General features: G+C 37.0%; 1 protein-coding gene across 4 annotated transcripts; it reads right to left on the bottom strand.

Moving 5' to 3' along the window:
- Nucleotides 1–530: 530 nt before the first annotated feature.
- Nucleotides 531–22630, bottom strand: sh3pxd2ab (SH3 and PX domains 2Ab). 4 transcript variants are annotated; one of them, XM_067368155.1, is made up of 8 exons: nucleotides 22283–22630; nucleotides 21924–22064; nucleotides 17362–17466; nucleotides 11914–12031; nucleotides 8940–9550; nucleotides 8735–8784; nucleotides 8485–8604; nucleotides 531–2461 (listed from the first exon to the last, which is right to left on the bottom strand). In XM_067368155.1, the coding sequence occupies exons 1-8, from the start codon at nucleotides 22287–22289 to the stop codon at nucleotides 923–925; spliced, it is 2691 nt and encodes an 896-aa protein (XP_067224256.1). In that variant the 5' UTR covers nucleotides 22290–22630; the 3' UTR covers nucleotides 531–922. The 4 variants fall into 4 exon arrangements, with proteins under 4 accessions (XP_067224256.1, XP_067224255.1, XP_067224253.1 ...); XM_067368154.1 differs by having other exon boundaries at nucleotides 22365–22630; XM_067368152.1 differs by having other exon boundaries at nucleotides 21924–22630.
- Nucleotides 22631–27308: the final 4678 nt, after the last annotated feature.

Genomic DNA, 27308 nt, shown 5'->3' with positions numbered 1-27308 from the left:
TTTGGGTTCCTTGCCGCTGTCGCCTTTGGCTTGCTTAGTCGGGGACACTTGACATTTGATATTCAACAGTGTTTTGATCTGCCTGCATTGACACCATTGTATGCGAACTGAACTGAGCGGGATGATGACATCACTGTTTACTCCAGTGCTGATATAGATAAATTAACTAAATTAATAACTATTGATTCTTACATCGGAATAAATCAATACTGAATTTACTTAAGATGACAGACACCATTATCTTAAGAGCTGCTGTGCAGCCAAAATTATATACCAGTTATCACTGTAAAGCTGCTTTGACACAATCTGCATTGTAAAAAGCGCTATATAAATAAAGGTGACTTGACTTGAATTGATTATTTAATATATATCAATGTATAGACACAAACACACAGAGACCATCAGCTACTGTGATTAAGATGTAAAACAGCACTTGGCCAAGACTTGGTTTGAAAATGTAGTATTTTAATAGGAATAGTACCATGTTTAATTACACAAACAAAGAGAGATTTACAGATAGATAGATAGACATTTATTTTGAAAGTGCATCTAGTCTATAAACAGACTTTAATATATTTATTTAGTAAAAAAAAAAAAACAGAGATACATTTTAAAAGAAACGTTCTCCAGCACATTAAGACCAGCTAAGAGCAATAACTAGCATGCTCAGTGACAATAACATCACATCATCCAGCAGAAGCGCGAGTACAGCATATAAACAAGGTGTCAATCAACAGTTGTGACTTACTTTGTTTGTGTTCCTTAGATTTTGTGAACAGAGACGACCATATCTAGTATGAAATAAAAAAGAGAACACATTTTGATTGGGGTCACAGAGTGTTTAAAATGAATTCTGTTTGGTAAATTTGGAATTAATTTATTCTGGTTGCATTTTTGTTTCTGATGGCATAATCAAAGAACACTAGCTCCTCCTCTCCAGGAAGTTGGAGGGCACCCATCCCTTACGTGTTTTAGCTGTGTCGAGCACACGGCAATACCACCATCCATTAGGGTTTCTCTCCAGGACCTCCAGCCTCGTACCTACAGGGAAGCTCATGGTCTCCGCATCGCCATGGTAATCGGCGATAGAAATATACTCCTCACGCAGGTTGTTGTGGATCAGATGAGGTTTAGGCTTCACCATTGACACCGGTACCTTACGCCTCATGCTCTCTGTATTACCTGCACAGGAAGAGGAAGTTTGGTCATTGTAGCTGTGGAGTGCAGGATGATTAGGCAGCATGTCATTCCTCCATCCTGTGGGAGTTGTGTGCGTATTAGTGTTGTCCTTAAGGACGTTCTGAGGTCTGACGGCGAGCTGCTTCACACCAACCCTGCAGTTCTGCTGGTTAGATCTGTCTCCACCCTTCAGGCTTTGGTTAACACGTTGTTCGTTCTTCTCCAAACTTACACATTTACCCATCTTTCCAACATCAACCTGCACAGAAATCTCTAACTCAGGAGCCACATACCAAGACATCTCAGAATTAAGCTTCTCTGTGGTTTTGGCTTCTATACCACTTATTTCTGAGCTTTTGATTGGCTGTAGATAGTAAGTGGGTGCCCACCCCTCTTCGTTCCCCCAGCGGACAAACCACCAGCCACTCTCTTGCTTATCCAGCACCTCCACCTGCACTCCCGCAGGAAAGCTGAGCTCACACGGCTCTTCTCGTTGGTACGGCGCCGTAGTGCGGTACAAGAAGGAAGATGGATCTGACAATCTCATCTGAAAGTCGTCCAATGAGCCGCTCTCTGACTCCTCAGATGTGCAGGAGGTCCTGAATTGCATCTGGCCTGTTTCCTCCAGATTTTGGGAACTTCTGAGGGCACTACAGTCTTGGTTTGTGGGCTTTGGATGTACAGATGGTTTGGGTTTAGACTCATCAGCCTGCTGTTTAAGTTTAGGTTGCTTTGAGTGTGTGTAGAGTGTAGTATTGGTGTCGATGCTGGACTCAATTGTAGGGGCGTCATATTCCGGTGGATCCCACATAGATGCCCGTTGGGCCGCAGAGGGTGAGTATTTGTCTGATTGACTGTCCTTACACTGTGACACAGCTCTAAAGCCACCATTTGCATACACACCCTCATCATCCTCTTCATCCCCCTCGCCCAATGTGAAGGAAATGCTACGCTGACAGAGAGGAGGAGGGGCTTTAGTTGGTGCATCTCCTGGGAGAAACTCCAGCTCTGTGTCAAATTCAGGGCCCACTGCTGGAACATCATATTCTGGTTCCTCATACACTCGTGGACTTGCTGGGCTCACAACCTCAGACTCAACACATGGAAGCGAGTTCTGCTTTGTAATTGGTGGAGCAGGAGGTGGGACCTTGGGCCGGGTCAATGTACTGGTTTGGCGGTTCAAGGTAGGCTTCTTGCGTTTGTCAATGTAAGAACAAGGGGCCCAACCCTCCTTCTCTCCAATCTGGACATACCACCAGCCTCCAGAGTTCTTCTCAATGACCTATAAACATACAGCCTTTAGGTCTTCCATAGAAATACTTATATGTAGTTTTATTTGCAACAATAAAAGGAACATTGGGATCAATTGTCACACTTTTTACTCCATGAATATTTTAGAATTTTTTTACACTGATTTAGAATCAAAAACATTTTAAAACCATATATATATATATATATATTATATATATATTTTCAAAAACATATCTACACTACTGTTCAAAAGTTTCCAGTCTGTAATATTTTTGCATTCTTTTGTAATATTGTGAAAATGTTTTTACATTTTAAAATAACTGTTTCAATCAACTATTGTAATATATTTTAATGTGATGTGAGCCATTACTCCAGTCTTCAGTGTCAAATGATCCCTTAGAAATTATTCTAATATGCTGATTTGGTGCTCCAGAAACATTTATTATTATTATTATTAGGGGTCAAGCCCCGAAGGGGCTGTAGCCCCTATTGTAATTGTACGTTTTCCCTTTTATTAGGGGCCAAGCCCCGAAGGGGCTGTAGCCCCTATTGTAATTGTACGCTTTCCCTTTTATTATTATTATTCTTCCTCCCGAATGGGAGTCTATGGCAGCCCTATCAACGGAACATGAGAAAATGATGAAATTTGGCACAGTTGTAGAGATGCTCATGAATAGTGATTGGACCAAATTTGGAGTCTCTAGAACCAACTCTATAGCGCCACCACCAGTTCAAAATTTCAACATTCTAACGGTTTTAACATTTGAACTCTTTGTCATAGAAAAATTAAATTTAGTTCATCTGATTCGTCACTTCATGCTGATGCTATTCAACTTCTTACATTAAGTCTCCTCCCATTACAGTAGCGGCCATTTTGAAAAGTACAGTATTTGTTTTTTTCGCTTCTCCTCCTTCAAAATTTGTCCAATTTTGTCCAGACTTTGATCAGGTGATCTTTGGTCTGAGCCGCACAGAAACGACTGAACAGATTTTTTTTATTCATCTTTGTTCAAAAGTTATGATGTCACGAAGTTAACGAGGTTGACCCGAAATTGCTATAGAGGCTGTATCTCGGCCAAACTTTGAGCAATCGAAACAAAAATTGGTACCCTTGATCAAGACCATGATCTAAGGTTCCATGCCGAATTTGGGAACAGCGCCACCTACAGGTCATGAGATATGAAAAATGGCTATTTTGGCCAATTACTTTTGAACACTTTATTAGAAAATCAAGATCTTGGTGTCTATGGATTCCTTGGGCCATGCCGAATCCGGGGATATTGAATTTGTCAACATCGGATGAAAAGCATGTCCGCCATTTTGAATTTTGTCATAAATTGCAATAACTTTTAAACAATTTGACATATCATCACAAAATTTGGTACATATGACCATCAGAGTGTCCTGAAGGTACATGAGAAGTTTCAGCACAGCGCCACCTAGTGTTCCACAGATATAATGTTTTTTGCAAAATTGCTTATAACTTTTGAAAACATTATCCAAAATTTGTCTGCTTTATGTCATTTTATTCCCTGGCTTATGCCGATTCCGACAATGTGTCATTTGTCATTTTCCTTAAATGTACCTGTCTGCCATATTGAATTAAATCAAAAACAGTTTTTTCGCTACTCCTCCTACAAATTTTGGTCAATTTTGTCCAAAATCAGCTCAGATGATCTTTGGACCGAGCCGCACAGAAATGACTGAACGGATTTTTGATATTCGCTACCATTCCCAAGATATTCATCTCTGAATGTGACCTTGCTTGTGTTTGTTGTCTTATACTAGTTAGCTTAGCACAGTAATTGCTTAGCATGCTAAACTATTGCTATTCTTTCTAATGTGGTCTTCAGTCAACAGGTTAACCAAAACTTAGCTGGCATTAAATAACTTTGCATACTAATATGGTTAACATGCTATGAAGCTTTTTTTTGTGAACTCTTTCTCACACTGAAACCTCTGCTTAGCATACTGATGAACTTGCATGGCTGATTAGCTCAATGTGTTACGCCACGGATCCCGAATGCTCTGCATCGTGGGTTCGAAACTCAGTGTGACACATGCCCAGACCGCATGAGGTACTGTGGCAGGAAAAGATGCAGAACTTGTGTCTGTTCTAGGCATTCTGCCTAAAACTGGTCTAATCTGAAGCTATCACATGCAATTCCTTTATGTCCAAATTCGTAGTTATTCTTCTTCCCCCTGTATGGTAATCAATGAACCATAAGAAGGAAAATTATCAAATTTGGCATGCTTGTAGTGATAGTAATTAAAAGTAATTTGACCAACTTTGGAGTATCTAGGACTAAGTCTATAGCGCCACCACCAGTTCAAATATTCACTTTTGTAAAGGTTATAACTTTTGAACCCTTTGTTCCAGAAAAATGAATGTCAATACAACTGATTCCTCTCTTCATACTGATCACATTCAATATCTTACATTAAGTCTCCACCCAGTACAGTAGTGGCCATTTTGAAAAGTACAGTATTCCGTTTTTTCGCTACTCCTCCTTCAAAATTTGTCCAATTTTGTCCAAACTTTGATCAGGTGATCTTTGGTCTGAGCCGCACAGAAATGACTGAACAGATTTTTTTTATTCATCTTTGTTCAAAAGTTATGATGTCACGAAGTTAACGAGGTTGACCCAAAATTGCTATAGAGGCTGTATCTCGGCCAAACTTTGAGCAATCAAAACTAAAATTGGTACACTTGATCAAGACCATGATCTGAGGTTCCATGCCAAATTTGGGAACAGCGCCACCTACAGGTCATGAGATCTGAAAAATGGCTATTTTGGCCAATAACTTTTGAACACTTTATTAGAATTCGTCAACATCGGATGAACCACGTGTCTGCCATTTTGAATTTTGTCATAAATTGCAATAACTTTTAAACAATTTGACATATCTTCACACAAATTGGTATGTATGACCTTTAGAAGGTCCTGAAGGTACCTGAGAAGTTTCAACACAGCGCCACCTACTGTTCCACAGATGTAATGATTATTGCAAAACCACTTATAACTTTTGAAAACACTTTCCAAAATGTGTATGCTTTATGTCATTTTATTCCCTGGCTTATGCCGATTCCGACGATGTGTCATTTGTCATTTTCCTTAAATGTACCTGTCCGCCATATTGAAATAAATGGAAAACAGTTTTTTCACTACTCCTCCTACAATTTTTGTCCAATTTTGTCCAAAATCAGCTCAGGTGATCTTTGGACCGAGCCGCACAGAAATGACTGAACGGATTTTTGATATTCGCTACCATTCCCAAGATATTCATCTCTGAATGTGACCTTGCTTGTGTTTGTTGTCTTATGCTAGTTAGCTTAGCATGCTAATTGCTTAACATGCTAACCAGTTGTCATTCTCTTTAATGTGGCTCTTCAGCTATCAAGTTAACCATGAGCTTCATTAGCATTAAGTTAGCTTAGCATGCTAATATGGTTAGCATGCTAAGTAATGCTTTTTTGTAAATTCTTTCTTACACTAAAAGTTCTCTTCCACAGGTTGTTGAATGTGCATCCTCAAGTAGCTCAATGTGTAAAGCCAGTTACCTGATGAGCTCTGCACCCCAAGATAGTGGGTTCGAATCACAGGTGGAGCGGTTTTATAAAATAGTGTGTTTTGATTCCTTTACTGCCTCTTGGATTAGAAATAAATGCTTTTTGTTTCATGCTGTGTTCATTTTCATCTAAGCTTATGTACATTCTGAGTTCATTCTTGCCCGTAATTCTGAGCCAGCTGTTTCATGTTTGTTCATTTTCTGCTGTTTTTCCTCTTCTTGCTCTGTATTGCACTACAGCATGATGAGCTGCAGAATGATCTAAACTAAAGTTATTAGGGGCCAAGCCCCGAAGGGGCTGTAGCCCCTATTGTAATTGTACGTTTTCCCTTTTATTATTATTATTCTTCCTCCCGAATGGGAGTCTATGGCAGCCCTATCAACGGAACATGAGAAAATGATGAAATTTGGCACACTTGTAGTGATGGTCATGTCTAGAAATCTGACCAATTTTGGAGTCTCTAGGACCAACTCTATAGCGCCACCACCAGTTCAAAAATTCAACATTCTAAAGTTTATAACTTTTGAACCATTTGCTCTAGAAAAATACAATTTAGTACATCTGATTCGTCTCTTCATGCTGATTCTATTAAAATTCTTACATTAAGTCTCCGCCCATTACAGTAGCGGCCATTTTGAAAAGTACAGTATTCCGTTTTTTCGCTACTCCTCCTTCAAAATTTGTCCAATTTTGTCCAAACTTTGATCAGGTGATCTTTGGTCTGAGCCGCACAGAAATGACTGAACAGATTTTTTTTATTCATCTTTGTTCAAAAGTTATGATGTCACGAAGTTAACGAGGTTGACCCAAAATTGCTATAGAGGCTGTATCTCGGCCAAACTTTGAGCAATCAAAACTAAAATTGGTACACTTGATCAAGACCATGATCTGAGGTTCCATGCCAAATTTGGGAACAGCGCCACCTACAGGTCATGAGATCTGAAAAATGGCTATTTTGGCCAATAACTTTTGAACACTTTATTAGAAGAATCAAGATCTTGGTGTCTATGGATTCCCTGTGCCATGCCGAATCCGAGGATATCAAATTCGTCAACATCGGATGAACCACGTGTCCGCCATTTTGAATTTTGTCATAAATTGCAATAACTTTTAAACAATTTGACATATCATCACAAAATTTGGTACATATGACCATCAGAGTGTCCTGAAGGTACATGAGAAGTTTCAGCACAGCGCCACCTAGTGTTCCACAGATATAATGATTTTTGCAAAATTGCTTATAACTTTTGAAAACATTATCCAAAATTTATCTGCTTTGTCATTTTATTCCCTGGTTTATGCCGATTCCGACAATGTATCATTTGTCATTTTTCTTAAATGTACCTGTCTGTCATATTGAAGTAAATGAAAAACAGTTTTTTCGCTACTCCTCCTACAAATTGTGGTCAATTTTGTCCAAAATCAGCTCAGATGATCTTTGGACCGAGCCGCACAGAAATGACTGAACGGATTTTTGATATTCGCTACCATTCCAGAGATATTCATCTCTGAATGTGACCTTGCTTGTGTTTGTGTAAGCTTATGTACATTCTGAGTTCATTTTCGCCCGTAATTCTGAACCAGCTGTTTCATGTTTGTTCATTTTCTGCTGTTTTTCCTCTTCCTGCTCTGTATTGCGCTACAGCATGATGAGCTGCAGAATGATCTAAAGTAGTTATTAAATATAACATTCAGTGCAGTTTTATAAAAATTCTTCATTTTGAGTTCATTTTCACATGAACTAATGAACTTCGGCAGGTATGCCAACATTCACCTGCACAGTGGTGCAATGAGATGAGAAATGGACACTGGACTCGGAGGTCGTGGGTTCGAATCCTGTGTGGGGTTCCTTTATACAATTGTATGTAATGAGTCATTTTGATACCTTTTTTATCCAAATAAGCATTGTACTAATCTTTATTCCTCTTGAATGAGATACAACTGTTTTTAGTTCATTCCCTGTTCATTCTCTGAACTTCTATTGATTTTCATTTCATTTCCACCTGTCCTTCTGAACCAGCTGTTTTGCATGTACATTCAATTTCTGCTGTTTTTGCTCTTCCTGCTCCGTATTGCGCTACTGCCCCTTCTGGGGCTTGGCCCCGAATTGCTGCTTGCAGCTATATTTATTATTATTATTATTATTATTATTATTATTATTATTATTATTATCAATGATAAAAACGTTTTGCTTATTTTTATGGAATATTTTATGGAAACTGATACATTTATTTTAGGATTCTTTAATAAATAAAATGTTCTAAAGAACAGCATTTACAGTATTTGAAATGAAAATCTTTTGTAACAAAATAAATGTCTTTACTGTCACTTTTGATCAATCCAGCAATCCTTGCTGAATACAAGTATTAATTTCTTTCTTACAAAAATTTACTGACCTCAAACCTTTGAATGGCAGTGTATTATTCTCCAAAACCCCTAAATTGTAAGTGACAAATAAACCCATGTACTGAATAGTGTCGTACGTCAGCTTTCTGTCCTCCACTGAAACTGATCCCATCTGTCAAGCAGGACCGGAACTCAGCGATGGTGTAATACTCAGCTTCAACAGTAGGGGGATCTGGAGGCTGCGGTAACTGAAATCCCTGAACGTGAAAAAAAAAAAAGAATATGCTGTTCAACATAATACAAACCACAAAATGACCTATTTGTGTGTGTTGTGTGTAATGGAGAGAAAGTGGAAAAGGAACGTAGAGAAAGGGAAAATACACTGACCAGGCTGTTTTCACGACGGGGAAGTGGTTTTTGATTGTTTGATGGTGATCCTGGATTAAAGAGAAAACAAATAAAAACTAAATGTGTTTACTATCTTTGACACATAATAGAGGAAGTATGGAATAAAGAAATATAAAGAGAAAAGAAAGGAAATAAAAAGAAAGAAAATGAAAAAAGTACAAAAAAAGGAAAGTAAAAATCTCACTGGTCTCAACGCTGTGGAATCTCTGAGGTGCTACTCGAGCAATGGCCAGAGATGCAGGGACACATTTGGTCTTTAGTGTGGATGGTGTTGAAGACACATTTGCTTCAGAAACAGATGCAGATACACAAGCATCTGGCACTGACACAGACACACTGCTTTCTGAGACAAACAGATGCATACTCGAGTTTGTGTACTGACTGACCTGATCATCAGAGTCTCTCTCTGAGCTACTACTGCCCGTGTTAGCGGCTATGCTAATGCTGCTGCTGCTGTTTCTGGCGTCATGTGTATTGTTACTGTAAGCATCAGTCTGCCCTGCATTGCAATTGTACTGTGTATATGTGTCAGTCTGTGAGTGCATGTATGTGTTTGCTAAATGCATTAGTGCGTTGCTGTTAAGGTGTACATTGGTGTCAGGTTCTGTATGTGAGTGCTGTTCGTTAGCGGGTTTCTTGTTCAGGAGGTTGCTGATCTCCATAAGATTTCCAATGATTTCCACCTGACCATGCACAACTGGTTTATTTGTCTCTGTTGCCAGGTTATCAGCCATGGCACCATCTTGCATTTTCCTCAGGTAAGCAGCTGGGGCCCATCCCTCCTTTCCGCCATAACTGACAGGGGAAACGATAGAAAGAGATAGAGATATTGCATATGCCCCCAAAAACCATGGGAACTCAAAAAAAAAAAAAAACATTATATATATACATTATAATATTATTATTAATTTACAGTTTTTTTCAATTGCTAACAAGCGTTTACCAATACTTAAAGTACTTTTTCTAATCTCTTAACACAGCAACGCACCTACATCACACAATTAGCCAAATAGTTAATTTTCTGCTCAGAATCATATTTTGTTATATAAACACAAACTCTACATTTCAAAATGCTAAAAACCTTTTTCTACACATACTAACTCTATCAAAACACAGCAAACCTGATTCAAAATCGAGTCGTTCTGTCAAACACTAGCACTAGTTTTCTATCCAACATTAACAAATTGTCAATCAAAGTTCAATGACTGTCAAAATACTAACAGCTGATGGCATTATGAAAACTGCATTACTGTCATGTTTCAGTTCTACCTGCAGAAAATATGAAATTCATAGTTTTTAAAATTCAGTTTCCTTTTACTGCAGTAAAAGTATAATGCATGTAAGCCGTTCTACATGTTTGGTTGAGTGTTGAATGTGTGCATTCTTGGCAACAGAAGAGAGTCATTATTTTATTGAATGTGCAGTAGAAAAAGAGAAGAAGAAGAAGAAGAAGAAAGAAACAGAATTGCTCAGGGCAACTACTGGTCAATTGAGTCCCTTATGCGGAACTATAGTGTCCCTGTTGGTTGAAATCTCTTTCTGGGGGTGGGTGGGTGGTGTTGATGGTGCACTCATGAGGGTGGGATGGTGTCCACTTGGAGGCTAGTGCTCTGTGCAGACCACATATTGTGTAAATATGAAACAATGGTTGTGGAATCATTGTAGTATAAAGCTTTTACTGAAATGAAAACATGAAATTGCTGCCATTGATCAACAACAAATCCAACATACATTTTGCAATTCTGAGTTTATGTCTCACAATTATGACTTTTATTATTCTCAGAATTGTGATAAAAAGTCACAATTACCTTTTTTTATTTTCTATTTATGGCAGAAATAAGCTTTCCTAGGTTCATCATGTGTAAGGGGGAAAACCATAGAGATGCACAATCCAGCACACATTCTTCCTCCTCTTCTCTACCTCTTCTTCTCACTTGTCCTGATCAAACTTCTCCTCTCCTCCTTCATCAATTCCTCTCCCTCACCCAGATATTATTTTCTCTCTGCTCCTCTGTTGTTCTTCATACACACTGAACAAATCCAATTCAAAGAGTCCTATTTTACTGAGACTGGAATCTGCCAAATATTTAAGTGATCTGCTAATTAAAAATACTTATCAATTGTTTCAGTATGTGTTATATGTATATTTTCAATACTTATGAGCTGCTGCTGTTGTTGCAGAAGTATAGGTTTTATCCTATATTTAATGATTGGAACATTAGGTCTTCATTTCTGACTTGCTGTGTTTAAGCATTTGCAAATAAGATGAGAAAGATCCATGATTTTGGTATGAGGTATGCTTATATGAAAAGAAAATTTAAGCATTTTAGAAAAGTGTTAATTGACTGCATTTTGTATGAAAACGACATGAATTGTATTAATAGTATGGCCACAACAGACAGATGTTCTGCTAAATGTGTTTAGAGTTTTGAAAATGTGACTACAGATTGGACAAAAGTATGTTAGCAATTGAAAAAAACTGTAATTTAATTAATCCTATTCAGCAAAGATTAAATGGTTCAAAAGTGACTGTAAAGACATTTATAATGTTACAAAAGATTTTTATTTCAAAAAGATAAAAACGCTGTTCTAATAAACTTTCTATTCATGAAGAAATCCTAAAAAAAAAAATTATCACAGTTTTCACAAAAATATTAGCAGACTGTTTTCAACACTGATAATCATAAGAAATGTTTTTTGAGCACCAAATAAGCATATTAGAAAGGTTTCTGAAGGATCATGTGACACTGAAGACTGGAGTAATGGCTGCTGAAAATTCGGCTTTGCCATCAAATAAATTACTTTAAATGCTTTAAATAAAGTGTCATTAAATATGACGTTTAAAAATATAACAACCCTGTCTAATATAACAATACTGCCCAATGTTTCCTATCTTCCCTTGACTATAGTATAATAAATCAAAGAGGCAAGAAGGTCAAAAAAGAGAAAAAGAGAATAGGAAACAAAATCCTATTACCAGATAATTAAGTGAGTGTTTTTCAAGTTGTTTACTTTAATGAGTGCTCACCTACCAAATTTTATAAATCACATTTACTTTTTCTGCAAAATCCTATTAAATATTGACTAAATTACAGAAAAAGAAAGCAAAGCATATTAAAGTAGCTCAAAGAGAAGAAACATGTGGAAAACGAGTTTACCGTATGAACCACCAGCCCTCTAGATTCCTCTGGATGACCTCAACAATTACGCCACTCTCAAAGCCCAGTTCATCCTGACTCGAACTGCTGAAGGACTGATCTGTAATATACCACTCTGCTACAAATAAAAGAGGGAAGAGAGCACATTGTATACTGTTCTGCTACAGGATACATAGAAATCTGAATACAATGCTCAGACAGAAAAAAAGCGTTCACAAATCCATTTTAAATCTGTTTAGGAGTGAGTAGGTGTCTTGAACGTACTCATACAGTACCCTCAAAATTATTTGACACTAACAGTCACATTTAAAAAGGGCTTATCAAACTTAAAATAGTTAACTCTGGGTCATTCTAAACCCCAGATAAAAGAATCCTGGGTTTTCTTGTTTCACACCGCTTATTATTTACCCAGGGTTAACAATTAATCCTGGGAATTCATAAACCGATTTTTCACATTGTACACCCCTAAACCCTGGGTTAATGTTCTTATTTGCATATTTGCAGTGTCAGTTTCGTGGATTGTACGCACTCGACCTGTTTACATAAAGGCTCTAGCATTGCACATCATCATTACATAGTGCCGACTGTAATATAAATGTTTCCTGAATTAATTTTTCGGACTACAAAATGCCTCAGTTAGGACAGTAACCTTGGTTCCCTGAAGAGGGAACAAGATGCTGCGTTGTAAGTTTATGACACTATGAGCATTTGTGACACTAAGAGCCTTACAACTGGCAATGTGTAATGATGATGCCTTCAACTTGGTTTTCAATTTCATATAACACTTTTTTGCAAAACACAACACACAATTCTCTATGTAACAGGAAGTATCTTGATTTCCTTTTTCAAACACAACCATTGTTTCTGTCCAACTACACATGGTTGATGTATTTCTTTTATTTCGTACTGTGTAATACTGTATTCACAACCACAAATGCTTACAGCAAAAATAGTTTGGTTTCAGTCTTGCTTTCATGTTTACTGTGAATTTTCCACATCTCTCTGCCAATTACTTTCAATCTTATACAGAAATATAGGAGCTCATGAAAGAAGACCTTTAGGTTTTGAATAACTGTGTGTATATGATATCCATATAGAATATTATGGCAAAAGTGTTTGCAACGTAAGACAAATGTTTGCTTTTGAGATGTGTTTGTGATATTTTGAATGCAGTGCTTCATTTTGCAAGAGATGTAAGGGATTTTGCATTTTGTGTGTGCAATTCTTAGATTTGTGTGTAAAGTTTTGAAAAAAAAAGAGCCAAAGTTTTAAAAATGTGTGTAGGCAGTTGAAAAAAACTGTAATTACCCACTATGCCATGCTGAGCCCTGCCTGTCCAGTGTGGACCACAGCTAGGACTGCAGCACTTGGGCCCCTGAAGTGAAGTGAAGCCAAGGTCAAGGTCATAAAATTTGATGAAAGTGTGCAGACAGGACCAGCCCGCCGCAGCACAAACATCATAAAGAGAAGCCCCTGAAAACAAGCTCCTCGTAGAATGGGACCAAACAGCCAAAGGAGAAGGGTGACCAGCCAATTCATAAGCAAGAGAGATAGCCTCAACTACCCACTTGCTCATTCTCTGCTTAGATGCTGGGTACCCCTTCCTGGGTGACCCAAATCACACAAAAAGTTGATCAGACTTATGCCACATGGCAGCTCTGTGAACGTAAGTATCAAGTGCCCTAAAGAACTTGTAAATCTCCAATTTTCTTGGGAGATGTAATGGCCAACAGAAATAAAGCCTTCAAGGTCAGAAACTTTTCTGAAACCTCCTCGACAGACTCAAATGGAGCAGCCTAAAGGCCCTCCAGTACTAAGGCCAAATCCCATGCCAGAACCCTTGTGTGAGCTTCAGGCCTGATTCTCAAAGTCCCATGGAGAAAATGAGATATTACAGTTTTTTACAGATGCTAGGACACATTTCTCAATACTTAGGTGACTTTTGCAAAACTCTTCACACAGTTCCCCTAACCAACTTTCATCCTGGCACAGCAGTTAATTTCACATTCAAAATTCACTAAATCTACCAAAACACTTAATTCATATCTCAGATCAACTCATTCTTCCAGAACACTAGCAAAGGTTTTCACCCAGCAAACACACTTTGTCAGTCATAAAACACTGACCTAAAATCACTAACATCAGTTAGCATTATGCAATGTTTTCTTTTTTAAGATTTCTTTATAAAACAAGAATGACACTCTCTATTGTTTATAATTCACTGCAGTACATGTTACATGGTCCATGTTTACATTACAGAACAAAATCATTCCTAAGTTTCCCCTTTTGAATGGATGGTAATGAAACGGAAAGACTAATGCTTGTGTAGGTGTTAAGTTTCATCTAATTGTTTTGATAGTATTTGATTTTTTAGATTCAGAATATATTTCATAACTATATTACTGTAGAAATGCAGCATATTTCTGTCGTATTCAGTTTTGTATTATGTTATTGTTTTGAACATAAGTTTAACAGTTTTGAAAACAGTATGTAAGCATGTGCAAATTGGCCTGTACGTACAAAGAGTTTTGGCAGTTGTTGTGTCTGAGTGAGAAAAGAATTCATGAAATTTGAGAGATGTAGTCATTGAATGCATTTTGTACCAAAGCAATGATAATTGATCCTCAGTTTAGCCCACATAGACTTCTGTTGTGCTCACTGTGTGAAGAGTTTTGCAAAAGTGACCTACCACATAAATCCCTCAATGCGCAACAAAAAAAAACAAAACTTAATTTTGTCTTATTAGGGAATGTGATAACTGGAATCATCATAAGGGTTGGTTGTAATATTTTTACAGTTTTTTTCAATTGCTAAATGACAGTGGGCACAACTGGAGTCACATGTGCAAAACTCTAACTACAGTCTGCACAGCAGCAGTTCATGTGGACCAAACTCTAGTTCGTTTTTCATTGCTTGAACACAGTTTTCAAAACTCTACACACTTATCCCATGACTTTAACCACAACCTGCACAACACTGTGGATTTACAGCACTTTGTTCAAATGCTAACACACTGCTGTCAAAACTGTGAACCACACATTCAAAACAGAATAGATTTCAGCCTTGTGCCTTTCAAACACTGCAATTTAAGCTGAATGCCTAAGCAGGTGTCTTGTTTTTTTTAGACTTGTTAGTGAACACACACACACACATAGGCTATATATAGTTTCTACCTTTTTTTTCCTCATTACTGTAATTCCGTAAATTACTACAGACTATTGAAGCAAACTGCTCCTTTTCATTTACCTTAAAGAATTGTTGTTCTAAAAATTTAAATAAATCATGTGAAAGAATGTCACTCTTTTCTTTGAAGAAAATATTACTTTGTATGAAGTCACTGAAACTGTTCAAACTGTAAAGATGAAAAGTTTGTATTTTCTGTGTTGGTGTTTGATGTTAGTGTTTTTACTCTCAGTGTGTTCTGAGTGACAGTGTGTGTTATCTCAGTGAGGGTTGTGCATAGAGTTTGGCTGCACTGAGCCTGTTTTGAGCCATGTGTTAACTGTTTAGCTCAGGTGACTGTTGGTAGTGCAGACTGTAGTTAGAGTTTTGCACATGTAGCTCCAGTTGTGCTCACTGTCGTTTAGCAATCGAAAAAAAAACTGTAAATAAATCATTTGAAAGAATGTCACTCTTTTCTTTGAAGAAAATATTACTTTGTATGAAGTCACTGAAATTGCTCAAAATGTAAAGATGAAAAGTTTGTATTTTCTGTGTTGGTGTTTGATGCTAATGTTTTTACTCTCAGTGTGTTCTGAGTGACAGTGTGTGTTATCTCAGTGAGGGTTGTGCACAGTGTTTGGCTGCACTGAGCCTGTTTTGAGCCATGTGTTAACTGTTTAGCTCAGGTGATTGTTGGTAGTGCAGACTGTAGTTAGTGTTTTGCACATGTGGCTCCAGTTGTGCTCACTGTCGTTTAGCAATCGAAAAAAAAACTGTAAGCAGGTCGGTTTGATATGCTTGCAAAATGCCCATAGTATGCAAGCATGCACCAAGCCTGACCTCCTGCCATATAAGTCACAACCAAAGCCGATATTGTTCTTAGTGGCCTGGAGGGAAGGATCAGGGCCTTGAGGGATGATGCTGAATCAGGGAAGAGATAGCTCACTACGTCTGCTCCACCTTAGATATCACCCCATAACCATGCTCTTTGAGCCCCAAGATATTCAAATAGTTCAAAACCTGAGGCCCATACAGGTTGACGAGGGGTTAAGCGCAGTGTGAAAATCCTTATTGAATTTGTTATGCAAATATTAAACCCAGTATTATTTGTTAATCCTTTTCACAGAAGTCACATTTCTGAGCCATTATATTAAAATGTATTCATTTTGCAGAATCATTAATTAAATCAATTTAGTAATCCAGCAAGATACAACACACTAATACACAGTAGTGCATACAACACACAAAAATGCTTTTTTTTCTGAAGATTAAAATTGGTGACACTATTCAGGTTTATTGTCAAGGTTTTTAAAAGTGACCTTTTGCTAATGTATGTAGTGATATTTTTGGTCTAATAACATTCACAAATCTTTAAGTATGCCTTAAGTGATAAAAATACTCCTTTGTGCCATTTTATGTAATGCTTGTGCATTTAGTTTCTTTGCCATTTTCATTTTACAGGGAAAAAACTAACCAAAACATGCAGACACTGCAGAATATCTCCACCACAAGTCATATTCTCTTTGTGTAATATAGGTCAGCGTGTGTTGGACCTAGTTGTACAGCAAAAGCCTTCTGGACCAAGAGATGGAAAATTTGACATCTTTGCTGGAATTTCCACTCCCAGGCTGTTAAATGCTTCAAGAAATCTGTGTGTGCATGCATGCTCTTGCTCATGTGTGTGTGTGTGTGTGTGTGTGTGTGTGTGTGTGTGTGTGTAGGTGTGTGTGTAGGTGTGTGTGTAGGTGTGTGTGTAGGTGTGTGTGTGTGTAGGTGTGTGTGTAGGTGTGTGTGTGTGTAGGTGTGTGTGTAGGTGTGTGTGTAGGTGTGTGTGTGTGTGTGTGTAGGTGTGTGTGTGTGTGTGTGTTGGTGTGTGTGTGTGTGTGTGTAGGTGTGTGTGTGTGTGTGTGTAGGTGTGTGTGTGTGTGTGTGTGTGTGTGTGTTTGCAGAACAAGGGGGTCCCTAGACTATGATCTAATGATTGCATGGTTTTCATCCAAGCAAGACTCTTTGTGCTGATATGGCATGAAATTGCGCCCATAACATAACTCACCAACAGTTTTCACCCACAAATCTCTTGAAGCAAATGGATGGAAACTGTAAGAGTTAAGGGTTGCGCAAGACAAAGAAAAACAGGACATTTGGCAGCTGCTTGTGTTTTACAAAAGCCTGCAGCTCTGATATCTGCTGAAAAAGATGTGCCTTGTTTCTTCAATGTTTCTTAGTTCAGTTTAACAGCAGTGTGGGTGATTAAATATGAAGTTTAGCAGTGTATCTTTGCCTTACTCTCTCCATTCAGTGCTCTGTGGCTGTCTGGACGTCCTGTGAGAGAGACAAGGTATGTTGCAGGAACCCAGCCTTGTTCTTCAGCTGTTCTTACAAACCACCACCCTAGAGAGAGAAAGAGAGAGAGAGAGAGAGAGAGAGAGAAAGAGAGAGAGAGAAAGAGAGAGAGAGAGAGAGAGAGAGAGAGAGAGAGAGAGAGAGAGAGAGAGATACAGAGAGATACAGAGAGATACAGATACAATGAGTACATACCACTGATGCAACTGATTCCAGCTGTATTCTTTTGAATTGGGTCATATCCCCTGTCTTACAGTTTTTTTACAATCGTTAGGACACATTTCTCAATACTTAGGCCACTTTTTCAAAACTCTTCACACAGTTCTCCTAACCAACTTTCATCTTGGCACAGCAGTTAATTTCACATTCAAAATGCACTAAATCTACCAAAACACTTTATTCATGTCTCAGATCAACTCATTCTTCCAGAACACTAGCAAACGTTTTCACCCAGCAAACACACTTTGTCAGTCATAAAATACTGACATAAAAACACTAACATCAGGTATCATTATACAATGATTTCTTTTGTAAAATTTCTTAACAAAACAAGAATAACACTGTCTATAATTCACTGCAGTTTGTTACATGAACCTTGTTTACATAACAGTACAAAATTATTCAGAAGTTTTCCTCTTTGAATGGATGATAATGAAATTGAAAAACGAATGCTTGTGTAGGTTTGTGATTTTTTAGATTCAGCATATATTTCATTACAATATTACTGTAGAAATGTAGCAAATTGCTGTGTTCTTCAGTTTTGTATTATGTTATTGTTTTGAACATAAGTTTAACAGTTTTGAAAACAGTATGTAAGCATGTGCAAATTGGCCTGTACATACAAAGAGTTGTTGTGGCAGTTGTTGTGTCTGAGTGAGAAAAGAATTCATGAAATTTGAGAGATGTAGTCATTGAATGCATTTTGTGCCAAAGCAATGATAACTGATCCTCAGTTTAGCCCACATAGACTTCTGTTGTGCTCACTGTATGAAGAGTTTTGCAAAAGTGACCTAAGTATTGAGAAATGTGTCCTAGCATCTGTAAAAAACTGTAATAGTCCTGCGCACATCAACATAAACAAAAACAAAAAAATAAAAAAAATCAGATCATTACAGTTTTTTTACAGACGCTAGGACACATTTCTCAATACTTAGGTCACTTTTGCAAAACTCTTCACACAGTTCTCCTAACCAACTTTCATCTTGGCAAAGCAGTTCATTTCACATTCAAAATGCACTACAACTACCAAAACACTGTATTCAGGTCTCAAATCAACTTATTCTTTCAGAACACTAGCAAAGGTTGACAGCCGACAAACACACTTTGTCACCCACAAAACAATGACCTGAAAAACACTAACAACATGTAGCATTATACAATGTTCTCTTATGTAAAACAAGGACACATCTCTGTTTATAATTCACTGCAATATATGTTACTGGAATGAATCAGACATGATGCAGAATTTGTCAATATTTTATGTCGTTTATTTATTTTTATAATTTTTTATAATTCCAAAATACAAAAATTTGTATACACACCATCCACTGATACAGATACAATTCAATTGTTTTTATAGCATTTAATTTTAAGATTTAAAATATATTTTATTAAAATATTACTGTAGGAATGTAGCAAATTGCTGTCTTATTCAGTTTTGTATTATGTTATTGTTTTGAACATAAGTTTAACAGTTTTGAAAACAGTATGTAAGCATGTGCAAATTGACCTGTACGTACAAAGAGTTTTGGCAGTTGTTGTGTCTGAGTAAGAAAAGAATCCATGAAATTTGAGAGATGTAGTCATTGAATGCATTTTGTGCCAAAGCAATGATAATTGATCCTCAGTTCAGCCCACATAGACTTCTGTTGTGCTCACTGTGTGAAGAGTTTTGCAAAAGTGACCTAAGTATTGAGAAATGTGTCCTAGCGTCTGTAAAAAAACTGTAAATATTACTTTTGAGGAAAAGGGATTTGGAAAAATGCATCCGTGATTAATGCAACCATTTTCAGGCTGAGGACCTCTTGGTGGATACAGAGGTGAAGCAAAGACCCCCTTTAAAATACTTATAAATATGAATGTTGCACCTGTCCTAAATTAGCATGCATAGATGCATACAGATATTATTATTATATGTTATGGTGCATTTATTTGATTAAAAATACAATAAAAACAGTTTTCAATTTTAATATATTTTTTATTCCTGTGAAGTACTCAAAAAGTTCTGAAGGATCATCTGATCATTCTAATGTGCTGATTTGGAACTCAAGAAACATTTCTTATCAATGTTGAGAACAATTGTGCTGCTTAATATTTTTGTGGATACTGTGATATTTTTTCAGGATTCTTTCACTGAATAGAAAGTTCAAAAGAACAGCATTTTTTGAAATAGACATTTTTTGTAACACTGTAAATATTTTTACTATCACTTTTGATCAATTTAATGCATACTTGCAGAATATCCCGCCCAAATATTTAAAATGTTTATGCTTATCACAAGAACACTGTCACTAGTTGCAAACACCTGCCTTGAGTTAGTGCTCACAGTGTGAAACGCTCATTGGAGCAAACACATTTATCTATTTATTTTTATTAGTATGTATATTTATTATGGAGCAAACAAGTTTATTATGCTGTGTAAAAAATACCTTAAGGACCTTTACCTAGCATGCATTGCATTGCTCTAGCATGCTCTGCCAAAGCATCATATACTGAGAAATGTGAGACACATAAAAAGGACAAACTGACTGGCAATTTTAGTACCTCAGATGTCTGCATTTTTGTTTGTTTGTTTTTTGTTTTTAGCATGTACTTCACATGCCTTCATCTGTTTGTGTGTGTGTGTGTATATATGTTAAAGGACAGAATCAGAATATTCCAAACAAATGTAAGAAAGCATGCTAATAGAGAAAATCAAACATGGCAGAGAGAGAGAGAGAGAGAGAGAGAGAGAGAGAGAGAGAGAGAGAGAGAGAGAGAGAGAGAGAGAGAGAGAGAGAGAGAGAGAGAGAGAGAGAGAGAGAGAGAGAGAGAGAGCAGTAAGTGGAAGAAAGAGAGCATAGTGTATTAAGCTCATAATGACTAACATAAAGCTCACAGTTCAGCCACACACACTCACACAAAGACATCTACACACAAACAAACAAACACACATACACATTCTGGAGGATCTGTTAAGATGGTCTAAAAGCCTTAGCTCAAGTACAACATGCTGGCTGTGGTGGGATTTTTCACACACACACACACACACACACACACACACACAAACTCTTCTACAGCTCCAAAATTACTTAGTCTTATTGTTTTGCTCACAAATGGTTGTTTAGTTCTCTGTCTTTGCATGTGTATATGTGTATGTTTATTTGCAAAATTCAAAGCAATATTTCAGTAAAAAGGTCATTCTGAATTCTCTCCAGACATGCTATTTGTTTCAAACACATTGTCGGCTGAAAAAATTCAATTTCTCTAAATGAAATCCAAATGTAAACCAAGCAATGTTTACCAAATGACCAAAACTCATCCATAACTCATGTTGTGATACAAATTTTCCAGCATCCAAATAGTTGTGGAGTAGAGTGGCAAACTATTTTCACAAGTTTTTCTGTGAAGGTGATCCACAATGAACGAGGTCTTTGGAATTAAATTTTAATACATTTTGTAGTAGCCATATATCCTTTTTCTCATTTCACTTCCAAAAAGGTCATAAAATAACAATTGTAACATCAGAAAAATAAGCAAATAAAATGAAAGACAAATAATTGAAGGTCAGCATTAGTAGTTTGTTTCATCATTATTACAGTTTGAATGTCTTGTGCATTTTTTAAGAACACATTTTCAAAAACAGACTTATGATTAAGACCACCCTATAATGAACAACACAGGCGTAGTTTAAAAACCCTAAGTTGGTCTACCAATGTGACCAAGTTGATGCTTTAAGAAAGATCTGGGAACTTTTCAAGTTAAAAGCTAAACCAAGCCTTTAGACTGTTTAAATGTTTTTGTAGTGTACAGAAGACATTTTATGAGGTGATGAAGCTTTTATAAAAATTTATTTGTATTCTTTTTTTCTTTTCTTTTTTTCTTTTTGAGTCTGTTCATTTGGGATGGGGTTGGTAAAGGGCACAAGTTTGAGTCCTCATTGAAAATCTGGGATCCAAAAATCTAACTGAAACCTGGAAATAAACAAGATGCTCTTAAATCATAGATTTCAAATGTATCCTCTTAATTCATGCTGCAGAACATGATCATCAGATTTTAGACAAACTAGTGGAGTTCACGCAGCTTAAGTGCTGTTGTCATCAAATACAAAGACATTCTGAAATTCATGATCTTTTTTTTTAATTCAACTTTTGTCTCAAAATGTAATGTTAATAATAAGTTGTAATTAAAAATGTTTCATTACATTATAAAATGCAAAATACACACATCTTCACTAGTTGTCTTGGAATTTTGGACTCCATATGACAATATGTTGTGTATGTGTGTTGTGGATGTGTGTCACTCACCACTCTCACTCTTTTCAATCACCTCCACTTGCTCTCCTGCTTTCAGGCTGATTTCTGTATTCTCTTGACGCCGGTAGTCCGCCGTCACCACATACACACACATACACTCCTCTGCACCCAGGGTTTCTCCACGCTCTCTCCCTGAGGATGACGGAAAAAAACAGGCCGTGAGCCAGCTGCCTCCCCGCCCATGTCCACCTGAACTACGCCGCGCCATTCACCAACACCAACACAGCCCCAGCTAATCAGCACGTGGTAACAGATCAAGGGTCATCCAAAAATAAACAAGGCCCAAAGAGGCTCAGATATGTGGTGTTAATGTCTCAACAATCAAAAGGCTCAGGTACAACAAATCCTACTATTCATCCAGTTCCATCCCGCCTCATAGTTCCAAGGTAAAAGGTTTTGAGCAAGCACAGTTCAAGCTGAAGCACATCCTACCGGCCCTGGGCCCAGGGGTCCAACCAACGACAAGACTCATATGGACTCTGGCATCTCCTCTAAGAGGTTCAGTTTCCTTCTGCAGCAGGACACAGGCCTGACTAAATAAAGGAATGGAGCAAAGGGGGAAAATGAAGAGAGAGAGAAAAGGAAAAGGGGTAGCTGACGAAAGGATTGAAAGATGAGAAGAGGAAAATAAACCAAGAGCTAAAGGCTCAAGGGGCGGGGAAACGGAGAAAAGGGAAACAGATGTCAATCAAATGATGCTCCACCCCTTTAAAACAGTTTAAACAGAAACATATGGCCTATGAAAATAGAGCATACTCACACAGTCAGCACATACTCACATTCTCTCCAACTCTGAAACACAACCTACTGCTCTGACACAAAAAGAGCACCATTCGAAACTATACTTCTCTATTTTTAGAAAAAAGTATTAGTACTCTGTCCATATATCTACAAATATATATAATGACATTTCTATATGTAAGCATGTAGCAGCAGAGACTAACTGCCAAATGCTAAATACTTTACAATGGTCATGAGAGAGGTTGAAAGATTGTATGCACAAACGTTAAAAAACGTGGGGTCAGACATAAATATATGTATTTTTTATTATTTTTTGCAAAAAATATATTTATAATAAATGCTGTTATTTTGAACTTTCTATTCATCGAAGAATGCTGATAAAAATGTATTTCAATTTTACAATATTAAGCAGCGTTAAAATATAGTTGTCAACGCTGATAATAATAAGAAATATTTCTTGAGCACCAAATCAGCATTAATGATTTCTGAAGGATCATATGACTCTGAAGACTGGAGTAATGCTGAAAATGCAGTTTTGCCATAACAGGAATCATTTACATTTTAAAACATAAAATAAAATATATAAAAATATAAAACAGTTATTTAAAATAATAATATTATTATTATATGTAATAATATTTCACAATATTACTGTTTTTACCGTATTTTTTTAACAAATAAACGCAGCCTTAGTAAGCACAAGAGACTTCTTTCAAAAACATTTAAAAACATTTAAAAATCTTAGTGACCCCAAACTTTTGAATGGTGTATATTCTATCACTTGTATAATATAGTCTTTGTGGCTATATTTTAAAACAGTATGTTTTTAATGTTTGTTCCAGTGCAATTATCCAATAGTCTTCCACTTTAAATGCACTACTGTACACATATTGTAATTTCATCAATGAATTTATTATCTTATCTTTTGTGGCAAAATCACAGTCATGCTGATATTCAAAATAACATTTCTCTTGTTTGTGATATTGTGTAAATAAAACATAGTTAAAACTGTAATAAACAGATTCAGTCTCATTTAAACAAATTTACATTTGGAGCATTTATGCTCATGCTTATACGCTTATGCTTATTCAGAGAGATTATTTCTTAAAATTCCCATGTACTGTATTTTAGCCCTATTTTTCCAGTCCTCATCCTTGTCCTCCCCTGCACAGATGAGGAGTTTGATCAACTTTTAGTCTTCACAGTGTACAGACAAAGGGATGTTTTATTCCCTTTTTTACAGTTCCTCTTTCTCTGTTTTACTCTTAACTTTTTTTTTTTTTTCCTCCTGGCTCCCCTTTCCTCACTCCTCATTCCCCCATCAGACTGAAACCACTTCCTCTCTGCCACGTCAACGGCCTCTCTATGAACTGCTTTTCTTGCAAAATCTCTCTCTGACTTTCTCTTTTGTCTCCATTTCTCTTTCTCTCTCACTCTCTTTCTGACACCAATGTCATATTTTACATGGACTACATGTCTTTGTTGCTCATTTCTACAGGAATTCAGCTGACCTCATGAACAAAAAAGCACAGTGTAATTTCTTCATTATAAATCAGACTGCAAATTCAATACTGCACATTAAATTACACTTAATCAAGTACATGTTGCAACTCTGCTGGGGGGTTTGACATGAAAAATGAAATGTGAGATTAAGTTGTGACTACTGCACAAACTCAGGAAAAAAGTTAGTATTTGTGCACTCTCTGTAGTTTTAGAGAATATACACACTGTGCTTACTGTATGTGCGTTTCTGACCTATAGAGGGACAACATTGCCGAAAAATGTCTTGCTAGAATCATTCTAAAAGAGAATGCAGGGGTCTCTTTTTAAAACTGAAGTACTTTTAGTTTGACATGCAATCTTAAACTGCTCACAGCACCAGACGCTGAAGAACAGACATGGTGCAATGACCAATGACGTCAGTCTGATTCAACAATTAACATTTTAGACTCCAACAAAATGCACAAGCATGCATGACTGAACCTTGCGAAATGAATTGCTGTGTACTGCCAGTTGAGAGGCTTATGTTGAGTTATATGGAAGTAAAATAAACAATATATTGACTTCTAAAGTAAGTTTGTAATGTCTGTTCAATTATCACAATAATGTCTTTTAATTGTCTTCCTTTTGGGGATTTTCTCAGCAAATTTTGATATTAATAAATCTGCATATCATGTGATTAATTTAATTATACTTTTAATTGATTGACAATCCTAAATTGACAAAAAAAAAAAAAATGATAACTTGAAACTTGCAATGATATATCAGTACCAAATACACACAATTTATGGAACACACACACAAAAAAAGTTAATATTTGTCCCCCTTTTTTCCAATAACCCTGAGCAGAACTTTGCACTGGCTTACATATCACATCCACACACACTTTATCATGTCTAACTATTTGTTAATAATATTAAATGCAACGTGTAATTTTCAACAAATTTTCTTTCTTGCTGTTGCACACACACTGATATTGGGAATTAAAGGCACAATATACCCTGGCCTTAATTTGAGGTAACAATTGCATCAATAATGATATTTTACTGTGTAATTATATATATATTAACTTGCATTATTTTCCAAACTTAACCTGAATCCCTTGACATCAGCAGTCCAGGGGTAACAACAATATTTCTGTGCCAATTGATTCCAGATGTTTCACTTCTTTTCTGCTGAAAAGATGTGATCCCCATGAAGTAATGGTAAAGTAGCTTATCCTGAGAAAACACTTTTCCTCAGACATGAAGGACAACTACTGGTAGGTCATCATGTTGGTCAGACTTTCAGAACAATGATAGGTGTGCAAAATTAATTAGTAAAGTTCAGGACAATTACATTTTTTGTCGATTGCTAAATGACAGTGAGCACAACTGGAGCTACATGTGCAAAACTCTAACTACAGTCTGCACTACCAACAGTCACCTGAGCTAAACAGTTAACACATGGCTCAAAACAGGCTCAGTGCAGCCAAACACTATGCACAACCCTCACTGAGTTAACACACACTGTCACTCAGAACACACTGAGAGGAAAAACACTAGCATCAAACACCAACACAGAAAATACAAACTTTTCATCTTTACAGTTTGAACAATTTCAGTGACTTAATACAAAGTAATATGTAGCGAATTAACTCAAAGGGGAAATATTAATAATTATTCATAACTCATTATGATTATTAATTATGATTAATTATGAATATGCAAATACGTTAATCAGATTAACTGGACATAGCTACATTAAAATTAATATTACAATCAGTTAACCTGTTCGTCCAGTGAACGCTCAGTGTTGATTGTTTATTAATTCTATGAAATGTTAATTTCCAAGTTATGGAAAAATAATATTTCTTATTGTACTGTACTACTCAGAGCAGGTAGTCCGGATCTATCACTTAAGCGGCAATTCATTAGCAGACGGAGTCAGAACCAAACATGTCCTGTGCACAATCTTTATTAACTAACTCACAAACACATAACTAAACTAACAAACACGTAACATAACATACACAAAGGGTCACACACACATACACAAGTCAGAATGAGTAATGATAGAGTTGAACCAGAAGAGATGCTGTTACTAGAGCTACATGAAATGTCAAAGGCAATCTGGAAAGGAATCATCAGTTTCCTCAGCAATAGCAACGGTACATCTTACAAATTAATACTAAATTGCTATTTAGTGTTAAAATGTACGATACTTGCAAGGTGCCCTTAGGCTGAGGAGCATCGGCTCTGCCATCTGAGGAGAGGTCTTGAGGATTCAGCCCGGAGTTTTTATCAGTCTTGTCCATGTTGGATGAGGAGCACATGGCTTGTTTGTAGGCCGAGGCCTACAGGCCTTGCAGGCCTCGCCTAGGCCGGCTGCAAGGACAGTCCGTTCGGTCGTTCAGGAGCAAGGAGAAAGCGAGGGAGTGGCACTATCCACTGACTTTTAACCTCTGGTCAAAGCCAACCTCTTAGGAATGATGTGGGCCAATGAGGATGTTGTATTTCCGGGTGACATACACCTCCCCTTGTTGGGGCTTTTATGACCGATTAAGATTAAACTGGCTGAGATTTGAAGAAGGACTATTACAAGATCCTTGTAATACTTATGTGTTGCGCAGGTATGGACATACTGCATACACAAACATTCAAATCTTCCCACTGGGAACCCGTAGACACTAAACATGGCATGATTGAAGTTACCTTGCATGTCATACCACTTAAAAATCATAAAACATGTAAATACGATGAGTACAATACAACAACAGTAATAATGGATACCATTTCATGAGAAGGGTTCATTTATAGCACAGTCTGTCTATACATTAATGCCATAGAGTCTGTGTTCTGTGTGGAAAATGCAGGGAAGATGCAGATTTTCTGTGTCTCTACTCTGTTCTCCATGCGGCAACCACATTCCTCAGCGCAATAAACTTGTAACTGAAAATTTCCCGGGGATGGGGACAGACTCCAGAGTGAGCTTAAACTATTGGTTAACTAACCAATAATTGTGTCTGATTTGCCTCAGTCATTACATAATTCCCCCTTTCGCTCGTTGTTGTCTCTCTTATGACAACAGTGAGCGACGTTGAAGGTGCCGGAAGATCAGACACATCACTGGCACACAAGGCTGCAAGGCTGTGAT

Source organism: Chanodichthys erythropterus, chromosome 18, assembly GCF_024489055.1.
Source record: "Chanodichthys erythropterus isolate Z2021 chromosome 18, ASM2448905v1, whole genome shotgun sequence".
NCBI classification, from domain to species: domain Eukaryota; kingdom Metazoa; phylum Chordata; class Actinopteri; order Cypriniformes; family Xenocyprididae; genus Chanodichthys; species Chanodichthys erythropterus.
The sequence above is the reverse complement of the archived record's forward strand: the minus strand, read 5'-3'. Positions and strand labels throughout refer to the sequence as shown.

Excerpts from the sequence above, each read along its gene's own strand:
- sh3pxd2ab (XM_067368152.1), bottom strand. The coding sequence starts at position 22,140 with ATGGCGCGGCGTAGTTCAGGTGGACATGGGCGGGGAGGCAGCTGGCTC. Across the intron at positions 17,467-21,923 it reads GATTGAAAAGAGTGAGAGTG|GGTGGTGGTTTGTAAGAACA; the intron begins GTGAGTGACACA and ends TTCTCTCTCTAG. Across the intron at positions 2,462-8,484 it reads GTGGAGGACAGAAAGCTGAC|GTCATTGAGAAGAACTCTGG; the intron begins GTACGACACTAT and ends GTATGTTTATAG.